The 13,314-nt window shown below is 52.4% G+C and overlaps 2 protein-coding genes across 2 annotated transcripts in view; one reads left to right on the forward strand and one right to left on the reverse strand.

The window, feature by feature from the left end:
• The window catches only part of LOC137467193 (zinc finger protein 850-like), a 528,258-nt gene that overhangs the window by 128,287 nt on the left and 386,657 nt on the right, over positions 1–13,314 (reverse strand). Inside the window, exon 5 of the mRNA XM_068178734.1 lies at positions 5,103–6,412. Coding sequence (XP_068034835.1) covers positions 5,430–6,412 — 983 coding nt within the window. The 3' untranslated portion in view covers positions 5,103–5,429. The remainder of the gene's footprint in view (positions 1–5,102; positions 6,413–13,314) is intronic.
• The window catches only part of LOC137467192 (zinc finger protein 271-like), a 443,780-nt gene that overhangs the window by 119,346 nt on the left and 311,120 nt on the right, over positions 1–13,314 (forward strand). The window lies entirely within an intron of this gene.

Raw genomic sequence — 13,314 nt, forward strand, 5'->3', positions numbered from 1 at the left:
CTCTGGCAGAGAAGCCCTTTCGGGACGCAGGTTTCTGGGGCAGGAGATGGGCACCGGTGCTGCCAGGGCTTGGGGGAACTCTGCTTTGGTGGGGACTGTGCCACACCTGCTGATGTCAGTGCTTCCCGGGCCCCAGGGGTCAGAGCAGCATTCGTGCCCTGGCCCACACGTTCCTCGTCTGTGTCACACAGCTGTGCTTAGGATGGCCACCACATGGGACGTGTCCCGAGGAGGCCGTGCCAGCTTCTGTGAAGGCCCCGTGCCCTTCCCGCCATGGCTGTGTCAGCAGCTGCAGGGGCTCCTGCTGCTCTGAGCCCGCAAGCAGGGCAGCGTTTGCTGAGGGTTTGAGCCGTTCCTAAAGATCCTGTTGGGCTGTCTTAGACACTTGGGGTGAGGGATTCCTTCCAACCTGAGCCACTTTGGGTGGGCTGGGGGCGGCCCCAGGGCAGGGGGCAGTGTGTGCAGGGGCCCTTTGTGACACGGTGCAGCACGGTCACCGTGGCATGGAACGGGACAGCGTGTCCAAGGGCCCTTTGTGACACGGGGTGACATAGGAGCTGGCGGTGACAAGACCATGCCACAGTGCTCGGAGCACGCGACGGGACAGGACGGGACAGAGCGGTGCCATGAGGAGCCCCCACACAGCGCACTCGTTCGTGTCTGATCCGGAGCTTTCCCGAGGCATTACTCCTGCAGCTGACCTCGTGGCCAGACCAGAGGGCTTGGTGACCTCTGGCCTTCCCGAGGCTTCTCTTCTGCAGGTGCCCTCCAGGGCAGACCGTGGCATTTGCTTAGCACGGTCCTTGACAAGGAGTCTCCTGTCCTTGTGGCTGGAGCCCCCAAGACCAGAGTGCAGGACTTGCTGTCCTGTAGCCTTGCCAAGACTTCACTCTGCAGCACTTGCTGACTCGGACCTTTTCCAAGCCACCTTCTCCTGCAAGCAGCCATGAATCCAGGCAGTGACGTAGAGCACAGGCCTGCGAGCGTGCCCAAGCTGGCCTGGGGGAAGGAGGAGAAAGAAGGCCCTGGGACTGTCCCAGCACAGCAGCCTGAAGAGGTGGTGCAGTTCCAGCCACTGCAGAAGGGTGAGTGCCAGAGCTGGGCTGCAGGGCTGGTGCCTGCAGCCAGCTTGGCCCCATCCCATCCCATCCCATCCCATCCCATCCCATCCCATCCCATCCCATCCCATCCCCTGGGCACTTGCCCATGGACAGGATGGAATAGGGGCCAGGGCAGACACCCCACAGCCGTGCTCCATCCCCTGGGGCATCCCAGGGCTGTCCCTGCCTGGGGAGCGCAGGGCTGGGCTGTGTTCTCCGGCCTCTCCCGCAACCCCTCAGCTCAGGCTGTGCTCGCTCTTCTCCAGGTGCAGCCATGCAGCGCACACAAGAGCAGGACCCCGCCCGTGGCCTCTTCCGCAGAACAGCGCAGGTACCTGCAGCCATCCCCAGCTGGGCTGGGCCTGCTGTCACCGCTCAGCCGAGCACCGTGCTTGGAGCATTCCGTGGAACATCCCTGGCTTCCTGCCTTTCTCCTACAGCTGGTTTGCAAATTCATCAAGAGGATTCGGGAGGAAGAGACCAGCACCATGGGCACAGGGCTCAGAGCATATTCACACATCTCCAAAACCAAGACCTGTGCTGCCCTGCTGGATATGCTCGTAGAGGAGGGGTTTTCCAATCCAAAGCAAGTAAGCAGCCTGTGGCCAGGGTTTGATCCTCCCAGGAATTGCTTGGCCTCCCAAGCCATGCCTACTGGTCACTGGAAGCCTTTGAGGCCATGGCAGTGTGGTGGCAAGGGAAGCACTTCTCTGGGGAAGCTGGGGACATTCCTCCCTCTGGCAGCTTTCCAAGTCTCCCCGTGCCTTCTCCAGGTGCCTGCCATGGTGAGGTACATCCACCTGTGGCTCATGGCCAGTCAGTTTGCTGAGCACAGGCTGAACAGGGCCCTGCTGCATCTCACCGAAGAACAGCCTGCTGATGCAGTAATGTGTCCTGGTTTTGGGCAAATTTGGGAGAAAACCTTCAGAAGGAGCCCCCAGAAAGCAAACCCACACAGCCTCACCTGAGCTCACCTGGCTCAGGAAGAATTTCCTCAGAGAGTAGTGGAAACAACCTGTTTATTGAGCAGGCAAAGCACTCCCCAGCACAAAAAATGAACAACACCAGATGACAAAAACTCTTTCTACGCTCTGAAGAGGTGACAAATTCAGAAAGTCTCTGCTGGGAGTGGTTGCCCAGTTATCGGTCTCCGGCACTAGGGGTGGCTGCTGCACGTCACAAAATGCTGGCTCTCAGTGTGTCTTGGTGTCTCCCATGTCCCAGTCCTGAGCAGGTTCAAATGGTATTCAGGAAAGGGAAAGAAAAAAAAACAGTCCAGGGAAAAAATTGGATTGCCTAGCTAAACTAACTAATAAGCAAAAGCAAGGGCAAAAGCAAAAAGCAGGAGCAAGAGCAAAGCGAAAGCAAGCAAGCCAGCAAGTAAGCAAGAAAGCCAGCAAGCCCTAGCCTCTCTCCTAGACACAGACTGTGAGGGGAGGTGAGCCGGGTGATAACAAGACAAAACAAACCTTCACTTTTCGGAGCCAGTCCTGAAGGCACAGAACATAACATCAAGCATAAACAGAACACATGATTGGGGATGCAAGCACCATAACGTCACCCTAGGACATTCCACCCCTTATCTCCAAATCATCAACATACTACCAAACGTCATGTAAAAACTTCATCAGGTAAAAACTTCCATCTTTCACTTACTCAGACACATTTCCTTCCATCTCACTTGCTCAAACCTTTGACACACATTTCCTTCTATATCACTTGCACAAACCTTCGACACTTACACATTTCCTTCTGTCTCATGTTGGTGTGGTTTAATGCAAAGACAGTGGCAGGAACATCCAACAAACAGTGATATTTGCATATGAGATCTCCCTGAGGTACACATCGTGTTCTTCCATATTTCTGCATTATTCACCGTGTACAACCTGGTCCCTGAGCAAAGACAATCCCACAAATGGGTTTGTCTGTACTCGAGGCAGAATTGATCCACACTGTCTTCCCTAACAAACCTCTGATATGTGCCACTGGGATTTTATCTACCTGGATCGGAACAGCATATAAAAAGGAGCAGTTCCAAACATATGGCACATTATGCCAATCAGCCTTCTGATGAGCCTGTGACATTTCTTACTCAACAGTGACATTGCAGTGGTGGCCACCAGGCCGGCTTGCCAAGGGAGGCTTCTGGCCATGCCCTGCAAGCAGCTGCTGCTGCCAAGGTGCCTTTGGTGCCTCAGGCTCTCCCTGGCACAGCTCCCAGCACGGCACTCTGCCCTTGTGCCCGAGGCCTTCCCTGTGCTGGGGCTGGCCTGGGGCTTTTCCTGCAGTGGGACCTGCCCTGCTCCTGGCACAGGAAAGGCAGTTCCTGCTGGAGCAGGAGGCTCTGCCTGCGGTGGGCTCAAACCACTCCAGCAAGGCCCTGGTGACGTCAAAATTGCTTCATAGAGCAGAATAGTCTATAATTGGTATAGCTCCTATATTGAGGAGTAAATAACTATTTTTTAAATTTTATTCTGTGTTGTAAATAGACCGTTTTATTTAATAATGATCAGAATCAATCATAGCTGTATTTATACAGATTTATCTGGTATTACATCATTAATATTTGGGACAAATTGCATTAAGGTTCAATTCCACCTGTCCAATCTGCAGGGTCGGGATGGGATCCAGCCACTGCCAGTCTCTTCTATTAGAAGGAATTCTAGAAGTCTAGGGGTCCTGCAGGGATTTGAGGATCCATGGTGGCTGTTGGGTGTCATTTCTCCACCTCATGACTCAGCAGGAGTTTCTCCAATAAAGAAATAAAGCTTTTGCCTGAAGCTCCCACTCTGCCCATGACAGGAACCCCTGGGAGTGTCTGTGACATCCCGGCTCTTTGGCAGCCTGGGGACTCCTGGGATGTCACTGTGGAGCCCCCATGAGTGCCTGTGACAGATCGGTGCCTTTGCTGCCAAAGGACCCCTGGGATGTCACCATGGGATGGCTGTGACTGCCTCTGACCACACGGCTCTTTACCATCCCCAGAAACCCCTGGGAGGTCTCCATGGAGCCCCTGTCTCTGCCTGTGACATTCCAGCTCTTGAACAGCCTGGAGACTCTTGGAAATTCCCCATGGAACCCCTCTGAGTGCCTGTGACAAATCTGATCCTTAGCAGGCAACCATCACCAGGAACCCCTGTTGCTGTGGTCAGTTTCCATGGCAACCATCACCAGCCCCTGTTGCTATGGTCAGTTTCCATGGCAACCATCACCAGCCCCTGTTGCTATGGTCAGTTTCCATGGCAACCATCACCAGCCCCTGTTGCTATGGTCAGTCCCTGGGCAGCTCCATGGAGACCCCATGCCAGGGGTGGTTGCCATGGACACCAGCTCAGGCCTGGAGCCAGAGCCCGTTGCCATGGCAACCATTGGCAGTCCCATCCCCAGGGCCATGGGATCCCAGAACCACAGAACTGGCTGAGCTGGGAGGGACCCATCAGGATCCTCGAGTCCAACTGCTGGCCCTGCACAGGACACCCCAACAATGCCAGCCTGGGCCTGGCAGCGGTGTCCAAACGCTGCTGGAGCTCAGAGAGCCCTGGAGCTGTGACCCTTCCCTGGGGCGCCTGGGCAGTGCCCCAGCAGCCTCTGGGCAAAAACCTTTTCCTGAGATCCAACCTCAGCCTGCCCCGACTCAGCTGCAGCCGCTCCCTCCAGTCCTGTCCCTGGGCACCAGAGTGAAGAGGTTCCCACAGCCCCAGCCAGGGACCCGCTCCTAAGGCTGTTGCCATGGCCACCAGGGCTGGGACCAGCTGGGATGCTCGGTTTCCAAGGGCCGGGGTTCAGGAATGGGATTCCCCAATTTCCTGCTCCCCCTAAAAACCGTGCTGCCGCTCACTGCCCTCCCGCCTCCCATGGAAAGCACAAAAGGCAAAGATCCTGGGCTGGGAGGAGAAAAATTTACTGTGAACAGCAACGAGACAAGGAACAAACAGGAACAGAAAAAATACTGATAACAGAAGGGATAAGAAAAACTATTTACAGGGAAGACTACATCACAACTGACTGGCTCTTCCTGGCCATGTATTTCCTCCTGCCTGGAAAGGACACCCTTCTCCTCGGGGACAGAGAGAGAGAGAGAGTCCCTTTGCTGCCCCTGGCAATGACCTGAGGTAGGAGTGAATGTAATGACAGGGCCATGGCCAGACCCTCATGTTCTTTGATCCCACACCATGTCATTGGCAAGGGCAGGAAGAGATCTCTTCCCAGCATGCATCACAGGGAACATGGATCACCAGGGCTCTTCCCAACATGGGTTCTCCCATGGGGGATGAAGCTGGAGCAGTGCACAAAGCTCTTCCTGCAGTCCGGGCACTCACAGAGCTTTCCTTACTGGTGCCTCCGTTGGTGTCTGGTCAAGTGAGAGCTCTGGGTGAAGCTCTTCCCACACTGGGGACACGTGTAGGGCCTCTCCCCGGTGTGGATGCGCCGGTGCTTGACAAGGGTGGAGCTGTGCTTGAAGCCCTTCCTGCAGTCGGGGCAGTGGAAGGGCCTGTCCTCTGTGTGAATGCGCTGGTGCAGGAGGAGTTGGGAGCTGGTTGGAAACCTCTTCTCACACGCGGGACACTCATATGGCTTCTCCCCAGTGTGGATCATTTGGTGGACAATCAGATGGGACTTCTGGCTGAAGCCCTTGCCACATTCCCCACACTTGTATGGCCTTTCTCCAGTGTGGATCCTCTGGTGGCTGATCAAGTGGGACTTCTGGCGGAAGCTCTTCCCACATTCCCCACACTCATAGGGCCGTTCCCTGGTGTGGATCCTCTGGTGGCAGATCAGGCTGGAGCTCTGGCTGAAGGTCATCCCACATTCCCCACACTCATAGGGCCTCTCCCCGGTGTGGATCCTCTGGTGGCTGATCAAGTGGGACTTCTGGCGGAAGCTCTTCCCACATTCCCCACACTCATAGGGCCGTTCCCTGGTGTGGATCCTCTGGTGGCAGATCAGGCTGGAGCTCTGGCTGAAGGTCATCCCACATTCCCCACACTCATAGGGCCTCTCCCCGGTGTGGATCCGCTGGTGACGGAGGAGACTGGAGCTGGTCTGAAAACTCTTCTGACACTCGGGACACTCGTAGGGCCTCTCCCCCGTGTGGATGCGTTGGTGGATGACGAGGGCAGAGCTGCAGCTGAAGCCCTTCCCACACTCCCCACACTTGTAGGGCCATGCCTCGGTGTGGATCATCTGGTGGCAGATCAGGTTGAAACTCCTCCTGAAGCTCTTCCCACACTCCAAGCACTTGTAGGGCTGCTCCCCATCATGAACCTGCTCATGCACCACCAGCTCTGAGCTCTGGCTGAAGCTCTGTCCACCTTCCTGGCACAGGGTGGGTCTTTCCTCCTCAGAGCACCCTGGGTTGGGTTTGCAGCCCCTCCTCCTGCGGGATCTCCGGGGCTTTTCCTCCCTGTTGGATTTCTGCGCCATGGAGTTGCTCAAAACAGCCTCTTCCACAAGGTTCTGCCGCGGGGATTTGTCTTTCCTGGTTTCCATCCTCAGCTCCTTCCCTGGGGGAGGAAGGACAAGGAGAGGATGGGATTTGCCTCCATGCCAGAGGGAAGGGGAAGAGAATCCCCCCAGTGTGTCCCTGGCAGGATGGCGTCGACAGCAGGGTTGTCCTGCAGCCGGGAGCCACGCTGGGCTGGGAGATGGAGCAGGAGAGAGGGGGAAAGGGGCACTGACTTCCTCCTCAGCTGCCCGGGGGTGCCAGGCCTCCTTCTTCTTCCTCACAGCTACCTCCTCCATCTGGTGAAGGTTTGGAGATAGGAAATTCTGTTTTGGGAGAAAAACAAGGGATGAGCACAATGAGTTTTATACTGGTTTGAAGGCAAACCAGGGGGAGAGTCTAAGCCAGAATTACAATTTAGTAAGAATATTAAGATCAAGGCAATGAAACAGAAACACTGGCTTAGACTGACAGAGTCAGGATTTAACCTGACACCCCGTTGGTCAGGGTGGTGGTAGCAGTCTGATGAAATGGTGTCTGCAGTCCTGTTGGAGTGATGAACGTGATTCTGTCAAAGCGGTGATCCTGTGGAAGGGTCTGGTCTTCCTCTGAAGGTCCAGTGGTGGTTACGGAGCTCTTGACCTCTGGGAATCCAGTAGGCAAGGTGGTCCTGGTGTTGGAAGGGTGAGATTATATCCAGGTAGGAATGTTTGGTTCCTCCCCCTGGGCGGAGCATCCCACAATGGGATGATGTAATTTTATCAGTCCTGCAGTGGCACTCAATGGCCCATTAACAGAAGATTGCCCCTGGAGGGCGTTATCAGGGCTGAGCCATGGAAGAGATAAAGAACACTGCCCCACCTGTTTATCACAGTTTATGAAGATGGTGACTGAAAACATACTTTGGGTTACATCTTACATTGCACCCTGAAAAAGTGAGGCAATCCCTGCTCGGGGTGGGGGGTGAACACCACCCCCCTTTCCAAACTGGCTCAGGTGTAAAACCCCCACCCTGGGAAGGCCACGCACACAGGGGACAATGTCACACTTGCCCCACCTCAGGGGAGGTCTCTGTCCCTGTCACTCCCTTGCTCTCCCCCCTTTTCTCTTTCTTCCATCTCTCCCTCTACCTCACATTTACTGTTCAATAAAATCCACTTGGGATTTGGTCTCGTTAGCACCTTAATTGTGGCAGAAGCACCTCTCTAACAATTTAATTAACCAGATTGAGACATTATTTTGGTGCAGTGAGTTCAGGGCGCTGTTGTCTGACCCCAAGTGCCTTTGACAACAGCATGGTTTCCTCCTCTCAGGAGGTTCTGGCTCTTTCTGGAGGAACTCTTGGAAACTTCAATTCAGGTTCTTCAGTGTGACTTTTGGGAGAACTTATGAGGAAAATGGCTGCTGTGGGTGGCCAGTGTAAAGAAAATATTTTGTTGTCCTTCCTAGAAAAGTTTGTTAAAATCGCTGGAGGAAAGGGAGCAAATGATACCAGCAAGACTGACAAGGATCATTCAGCACAAGGTGAGGAACACAAGGCTGCACGAAGTCGTACAAGAAGCCCAGCTCAAGTGTCTAAATTCCCCAATAAGTCCCAAATTCACAGGCTTGGGGGCTTTGCCAAATGAGTTAGTTAGATATGATAGTTAGAGAAAGTAGCATGTACTTTTAGTATCCTCTTTTATATAGTATATTAATGCATTATAGCATAATTATAATAAAGAAATCATTCAGCTTTCTGAACTGCTGTTAGACATCTTCATTCTTCCTATTGGGTTCACCTGCATCTACAACAGCCAAATGTGAGAATCATTTTTCTCTTCATCCCTGTCACCATTGTGACAGGTAGACTGAGCTTTCCCTTCCCTTTATTAATCTGTATTGGGCCAAAGTTCCACTTTTCTTTTATCTGAACCTGCCAGTAGCTGAGCTGGAGCTGTGCAGGAACCAATGAAATTTGGAATTGCCACAGAATTGCTTCTATTGTCAGTTTGTTCATGTTTGGGATTTGTTTGCATTTCCATCACAAGTGACTTGTGGGAATATCAAATATTCATCAAAGTATTTTATGCAGAGTTAAGTTTGATTTCTGCTGAGATTATTTTGTCTGGTGCCGAAGGGATGCTCCAGGGCAGTCTGTGCCTCTCGCCCTGGAGGATGCTTGGGAGGGGCTTGGGGGGGTTGTCCCTGTCCCTTTTACCCCAGGCCATTCCCCAGGGTCTGTCCCTGTCATCCAAAGCCATTCCCCAGGGGGTGTCCCTCTCTCACCTCAGACCATTCCCCATGGGGTGTCCCTGTCCCTGTCACCCCAGGCCATTCTCCAGGGGGTTTCCATTGTTCTCACCCCATGGAATGCCTGGGGGGTCTCCCTCCCTCTCACCCTGTGCCAGGAGTTGTTTGGGGCAGTCTCTGTCCCTCTCAGCCCTGGGAGTGCTCGGGGGTCTTTGTCCCCTTGCCCTGGGGGATGCTCGGGGGGTCTCCATCCCTCTGGCCTCAGGGAATGCTTGTGCAGGGCTGGGGACCAGGGGCTCTGTGTCCCTCTCACCTCTGAGGGTGCTCAGGGCGGGGGGGCTCTCCAACATTCTCATCCCTGGGGAGGTGGGGGTTTCTCTGCCCCTCTCAGCCCTGGTGTGACCCCGCCCAAATGTCATCAGGGTCAGAGGGACAGAGACATCCCCAAACGCCCAGAAAGGCTGAACCTGGGATTTGATTTGGGATGAGGATTTAGGAAGAGGGTGGAATTGGGGCTGGGTTTGGAGTTGGGACTGAGATTTGGATTAGAGCTGGGATTGGGGTTAAGGCTAGTCATGGGATTGGCTTTAGGGCTGGGGTTGGGATTGGGTCTGAGGCTAGATAATTCTGCCTCTGGGATGAGATTAAATACAGAACTGTGAGTGTGTCTAAATGTGGAGCGAGATTGAGAGCAGGATCAGGGTCAGGTTTGGGACTGAGCGCACGCAGAGCGGGACAGGGGGGATGTCACTGCAGGATGTTCCTGGAATCGTCCCAGCCCTCCTCAGGCACCTCCAAACATGGGGGGCAGCTGGGTTCTCCAAGATCCAGGTGCTCCCACACTGCCCCTCAATACCAGGCGAGCATTCCCTGTGGGCAGCCCTGAATGTGACCCTTGGGGCTCTGGGATCAGCCTTCACATCCCTGTGGGAGCAGCTGCAGACATGATGAGAGATTTTTCCCCTGCCTCTTTCCTGAGGAAGGGTGAAGCCCAACTGTCCTTTCCTTCTGGTGCCTTCTACTCTCCTCAGCTGAGGATGTCAAACTCCCCACGAGCAGGAAAGTCCCTATTCCCTGTTTCTTCGTGACTGCTGCGTGGAACATCCATTCAGAATGAAGAACGTTCTGAGAGCCCTGCTGAATGAGAGCGGGAGGAGGTTTGTGAGAAAGGGAGGAAATTGTATTTTGATTGGAAATACAAGTCACAAAATTATTTCTTTCCATCCCATTCCTTTTCAGTCAGTTGCAGTTCTGTTTTCAGAGTGCCACCTTCTCAGTGTTTGTGTCCTCTTTTCTCTCCTGCCTCTCTTTGCCTGCTCTGTGTCTCTCTCAGTGTCTCCCTTGATCCAGGGCAGCTCCCACCAAAGGCCCTGCCCTGATTTCATTCCTAATCCATGAGCTACAACAACTATGGGTGAAGTTATGAAGGCTGGCAGTGAAATGTCACTGTAGGATCTTGCTCCACTTGGCTTCTGGCTCCTTGTTAAGAGCTTTGCCTTCAAGGGCAGGAACATCTTTTCCTGGCTGGGAACTGGAATTCCAGCCCCTGGGAGTGTTGCCGTGGATCCCAGAGGGGCATTCCCGAGGCTCCCAGGGTGCTGCTCCTGCCGTGGCTCCCAAGGAGTCGTGTCACATCAGGGAGAATCTCAAAATCTTGATTATCTCAGGGGTCATTTATAGTCCTCTGTGGAAGGGGGGGACAGGCAAAAGACAATGAATGTCCATTGAAGCCACCAAAGGGGAACAGGTCATGTTATCAGCAGTGAGCAAGAGCCATTGTCTTCTTGGTCCATCGACCACACCTGGGCAAACATCTCGCATTGATCAGGCCAGCCCTCCTCCCTGTGGTAGGGGTCTGAGTCTCAGTCTTTGGGAGGGGCTTCAATCTCCATCCATCACAGTGGTCATGAGGCAGATGAGGGGTCTTCCGTGGGAGATCACCAGAGTTACCCCAGAAAGTTAATTTGGCCAAGAGGTGGGAAAATTCATGGGTTGAGCAGGTATTGTGAAGCAGGTGTAAGCACGTACAACAAGCCGCTCCTTGCCAGGCCCTGCTCAAAGCGGTGGTCCGTGGTGGCACAGCAAATACACCTGCAAAAATAATCATCCACCTCTCCAAGCCAGAACTCCGCTCGGCGTCTCCAGGATCTCAGTCTCTGCCATAGCGGCAAACGTGAGGCAAAAATGAGGGGAACTTGGGACCGTCTCTTACACAGGGGCGTGCATGTCCTTTGAAGGGGAACGATCCCCACATGCTTCCAGCACGGCAATAAACACACAGTCTCTACAGCTCCGTACGGGATTTGTGGGATCGATTTTTCATCCACGTTTCAGCAGCAGAGCTAGCAGTATTTTATCTAGGCTGGCAAGCTACTAATGATTCAAAGCAGCACATTTCACCTAAATACACATGGATTTCTACCCTGTTAAGTTTACCCTGTAAAATACCCTGTTTCAACTCCCGAGCACCCCCTGGGCTGAGAGGGACAGAGACTCCCTTGAGCACTCCCCTGGCACAGGGGTGAGAGGTAGGGAGACCCTCCCAGGCATTCCCTGGAGTGAGAACGATGGAGAAATGGAGACCCCCTGGGGAATGGCCTGGGGTGAGAGGGACAGGGACACCCCTTGGGGAATGGCCTGGGGTGACAGGGACAGGGACAATCCCCCAAGCCCCTCCCAAGCATCTGCCAGGACAAGAGGCACAGAGACACCTCAAGCATCCCCTGGGCACTGGACAAAACAAACTCGGCAGAAATCAAACTTCACCCTACATAAAATGCCTTGAGAAATATTTGCTCTTCCCACATGTCACTTGTGATGGAAACGCAAACAAATCCCAAACATGAGCAAACTGACAATAGTAGCAATAATGTGGCAATTCCAAATTTCATTGTTTCCTGCACAGCTTCAGCTCTGCTGCTGGCAGGTTCTGATAAAAGTGAAAATTTGGCCCAATACAGATTATTAAAAGGAAGGGAAAGCTCAGTCTACCTGTCACAATGGTGACAGGGAGGAAGAAAAAAATTATTCTCACATTTGGCAAAGCCCACAAGCCTGTGAATTTGGGAGTTATTTGGGAATTTAGCTACTTCAGCTGGGTTTCTTCTAGTGAAACATAAACTTTAAGGGATTTAGAGATTTTAGAGGAGCTAAGATTTTAGTTAGAGATAAGCCTTACTAGAGTTAATTAAAACAAATGAGTAGGCCTTGATGAAGTTAAGAGTTAGTAGTTAACTAATAATTGATTGCTTGTCAACACAATGTTTAGTTAGCTAGGTTTATAATGAAGAATATAGAAACTGACAAATAGCTTTTAGGAACATAAGACAGTTGTGGGCCTCCTCTGTTCTGAAACCAATTGAAGACAGGGAATGGGAACTCTACCAAGGTTCATTTGTCCTATTTGCATTGAAAAGGTAGAAAGGTCAGAATGAGGAAGACTTCATTTACTTCCTCATTTTGGGACCCCTCCCCATGAAAGGGACCACCAACCCTTTTCAAGGAACAAACTACACATGCTTAATAGCTTTTGAAATGATTAGCATACAAAGTGAGGAATGGGATGCACTAAAATTATGAATATGTATTTGCATTTTGGGTATTCAATACTTGTATGGATAAAAGGACTCTGTAATCATTTGAAAGGTGCAGTGTGTATTTGGGAGCTATCCCGCACGCTGCCTGGCATCGTAATAAACATACACTTTCTTACTTTAAACTGTTAGATAGTTTCTGTCCGTCACAGTTGGATATCAGTACTAGATCAATATCCATATTTCTTTAATAAATCACCAGGACTTTTGGCAGCCTTATGTTCCTCACCTTGTGGTGAATGATCCTTGTCAGTCTTGCTGGTATCATTTGCTTCCTTTCCTCCAGTGATTTTAACAAACTTTTCTAGGAAGGACAACAAAATATTTTCTTTACACTGGCCACCCACAACAGCCATTTTCCTCATAAGTTCTCCCAAAAGTCACACAGAAGAAGCTGCCTCCAGGTGTCCAAGAGTTCCTCCAGAAAGAGCCAGAACCTCCTGAGAGGGGGGAACCATGATCTTGTCAAAGGCACTCAGGGTCAGACAACAGTGCCCTGAACTCACTGCACCAAAATAATGTCTCAATCTGGTTAATAAAATTGTTAGAGAGATGCCTCTGCCCCAATTAAGATGCTAACGAGACCAAATCCCAAGTGGATTTTATTGAACAGTAAATGTGAGGTAGAGAGAGAGATGGAAAGAAAGAGAAAAGGGGGGAGAGCAAGGGAGTGACAGGGACAGAGACCTCCCCTGAGGTGGGGCAAGTGTGACATTGTCCCCTGTGTGCGTGGCCTTCCCAGGGTGGAAGTTTTACACCTGAGCCAGTTTGGGAAAGGGGGGGTGGTGTTCATCCCCCACCCCGAGCAGGGATTGCCTCACTGTTTCAGGGTGCAATGTAAGAGGTAACCCAAAGTATGTTTTCAGTCACCATCTTCATAAACTGTGATAAACAGGTGGGGCAGTGTTCTTTATCTCTTCCATGACTCAGCCCTGATAACGCCCTC

Source organism: Anomalospiza imberbis, unplaced genomic scaffold (assembly GCF_031753505.1).
Source record: "Anomalospiza imberbis isolate Cuckoo-Finch-1a 21T00152 unplaced genomic scaffold, ASM3175350v1 scaffold_53, whole genome shotgun sequence".
Classification (NCBI taxonomy): Eukaryota; Metazoa; Chordata; class Aves; order Passeriformes; family Viduidae; genus Anomalospiza; species Anomalospiza imberbis.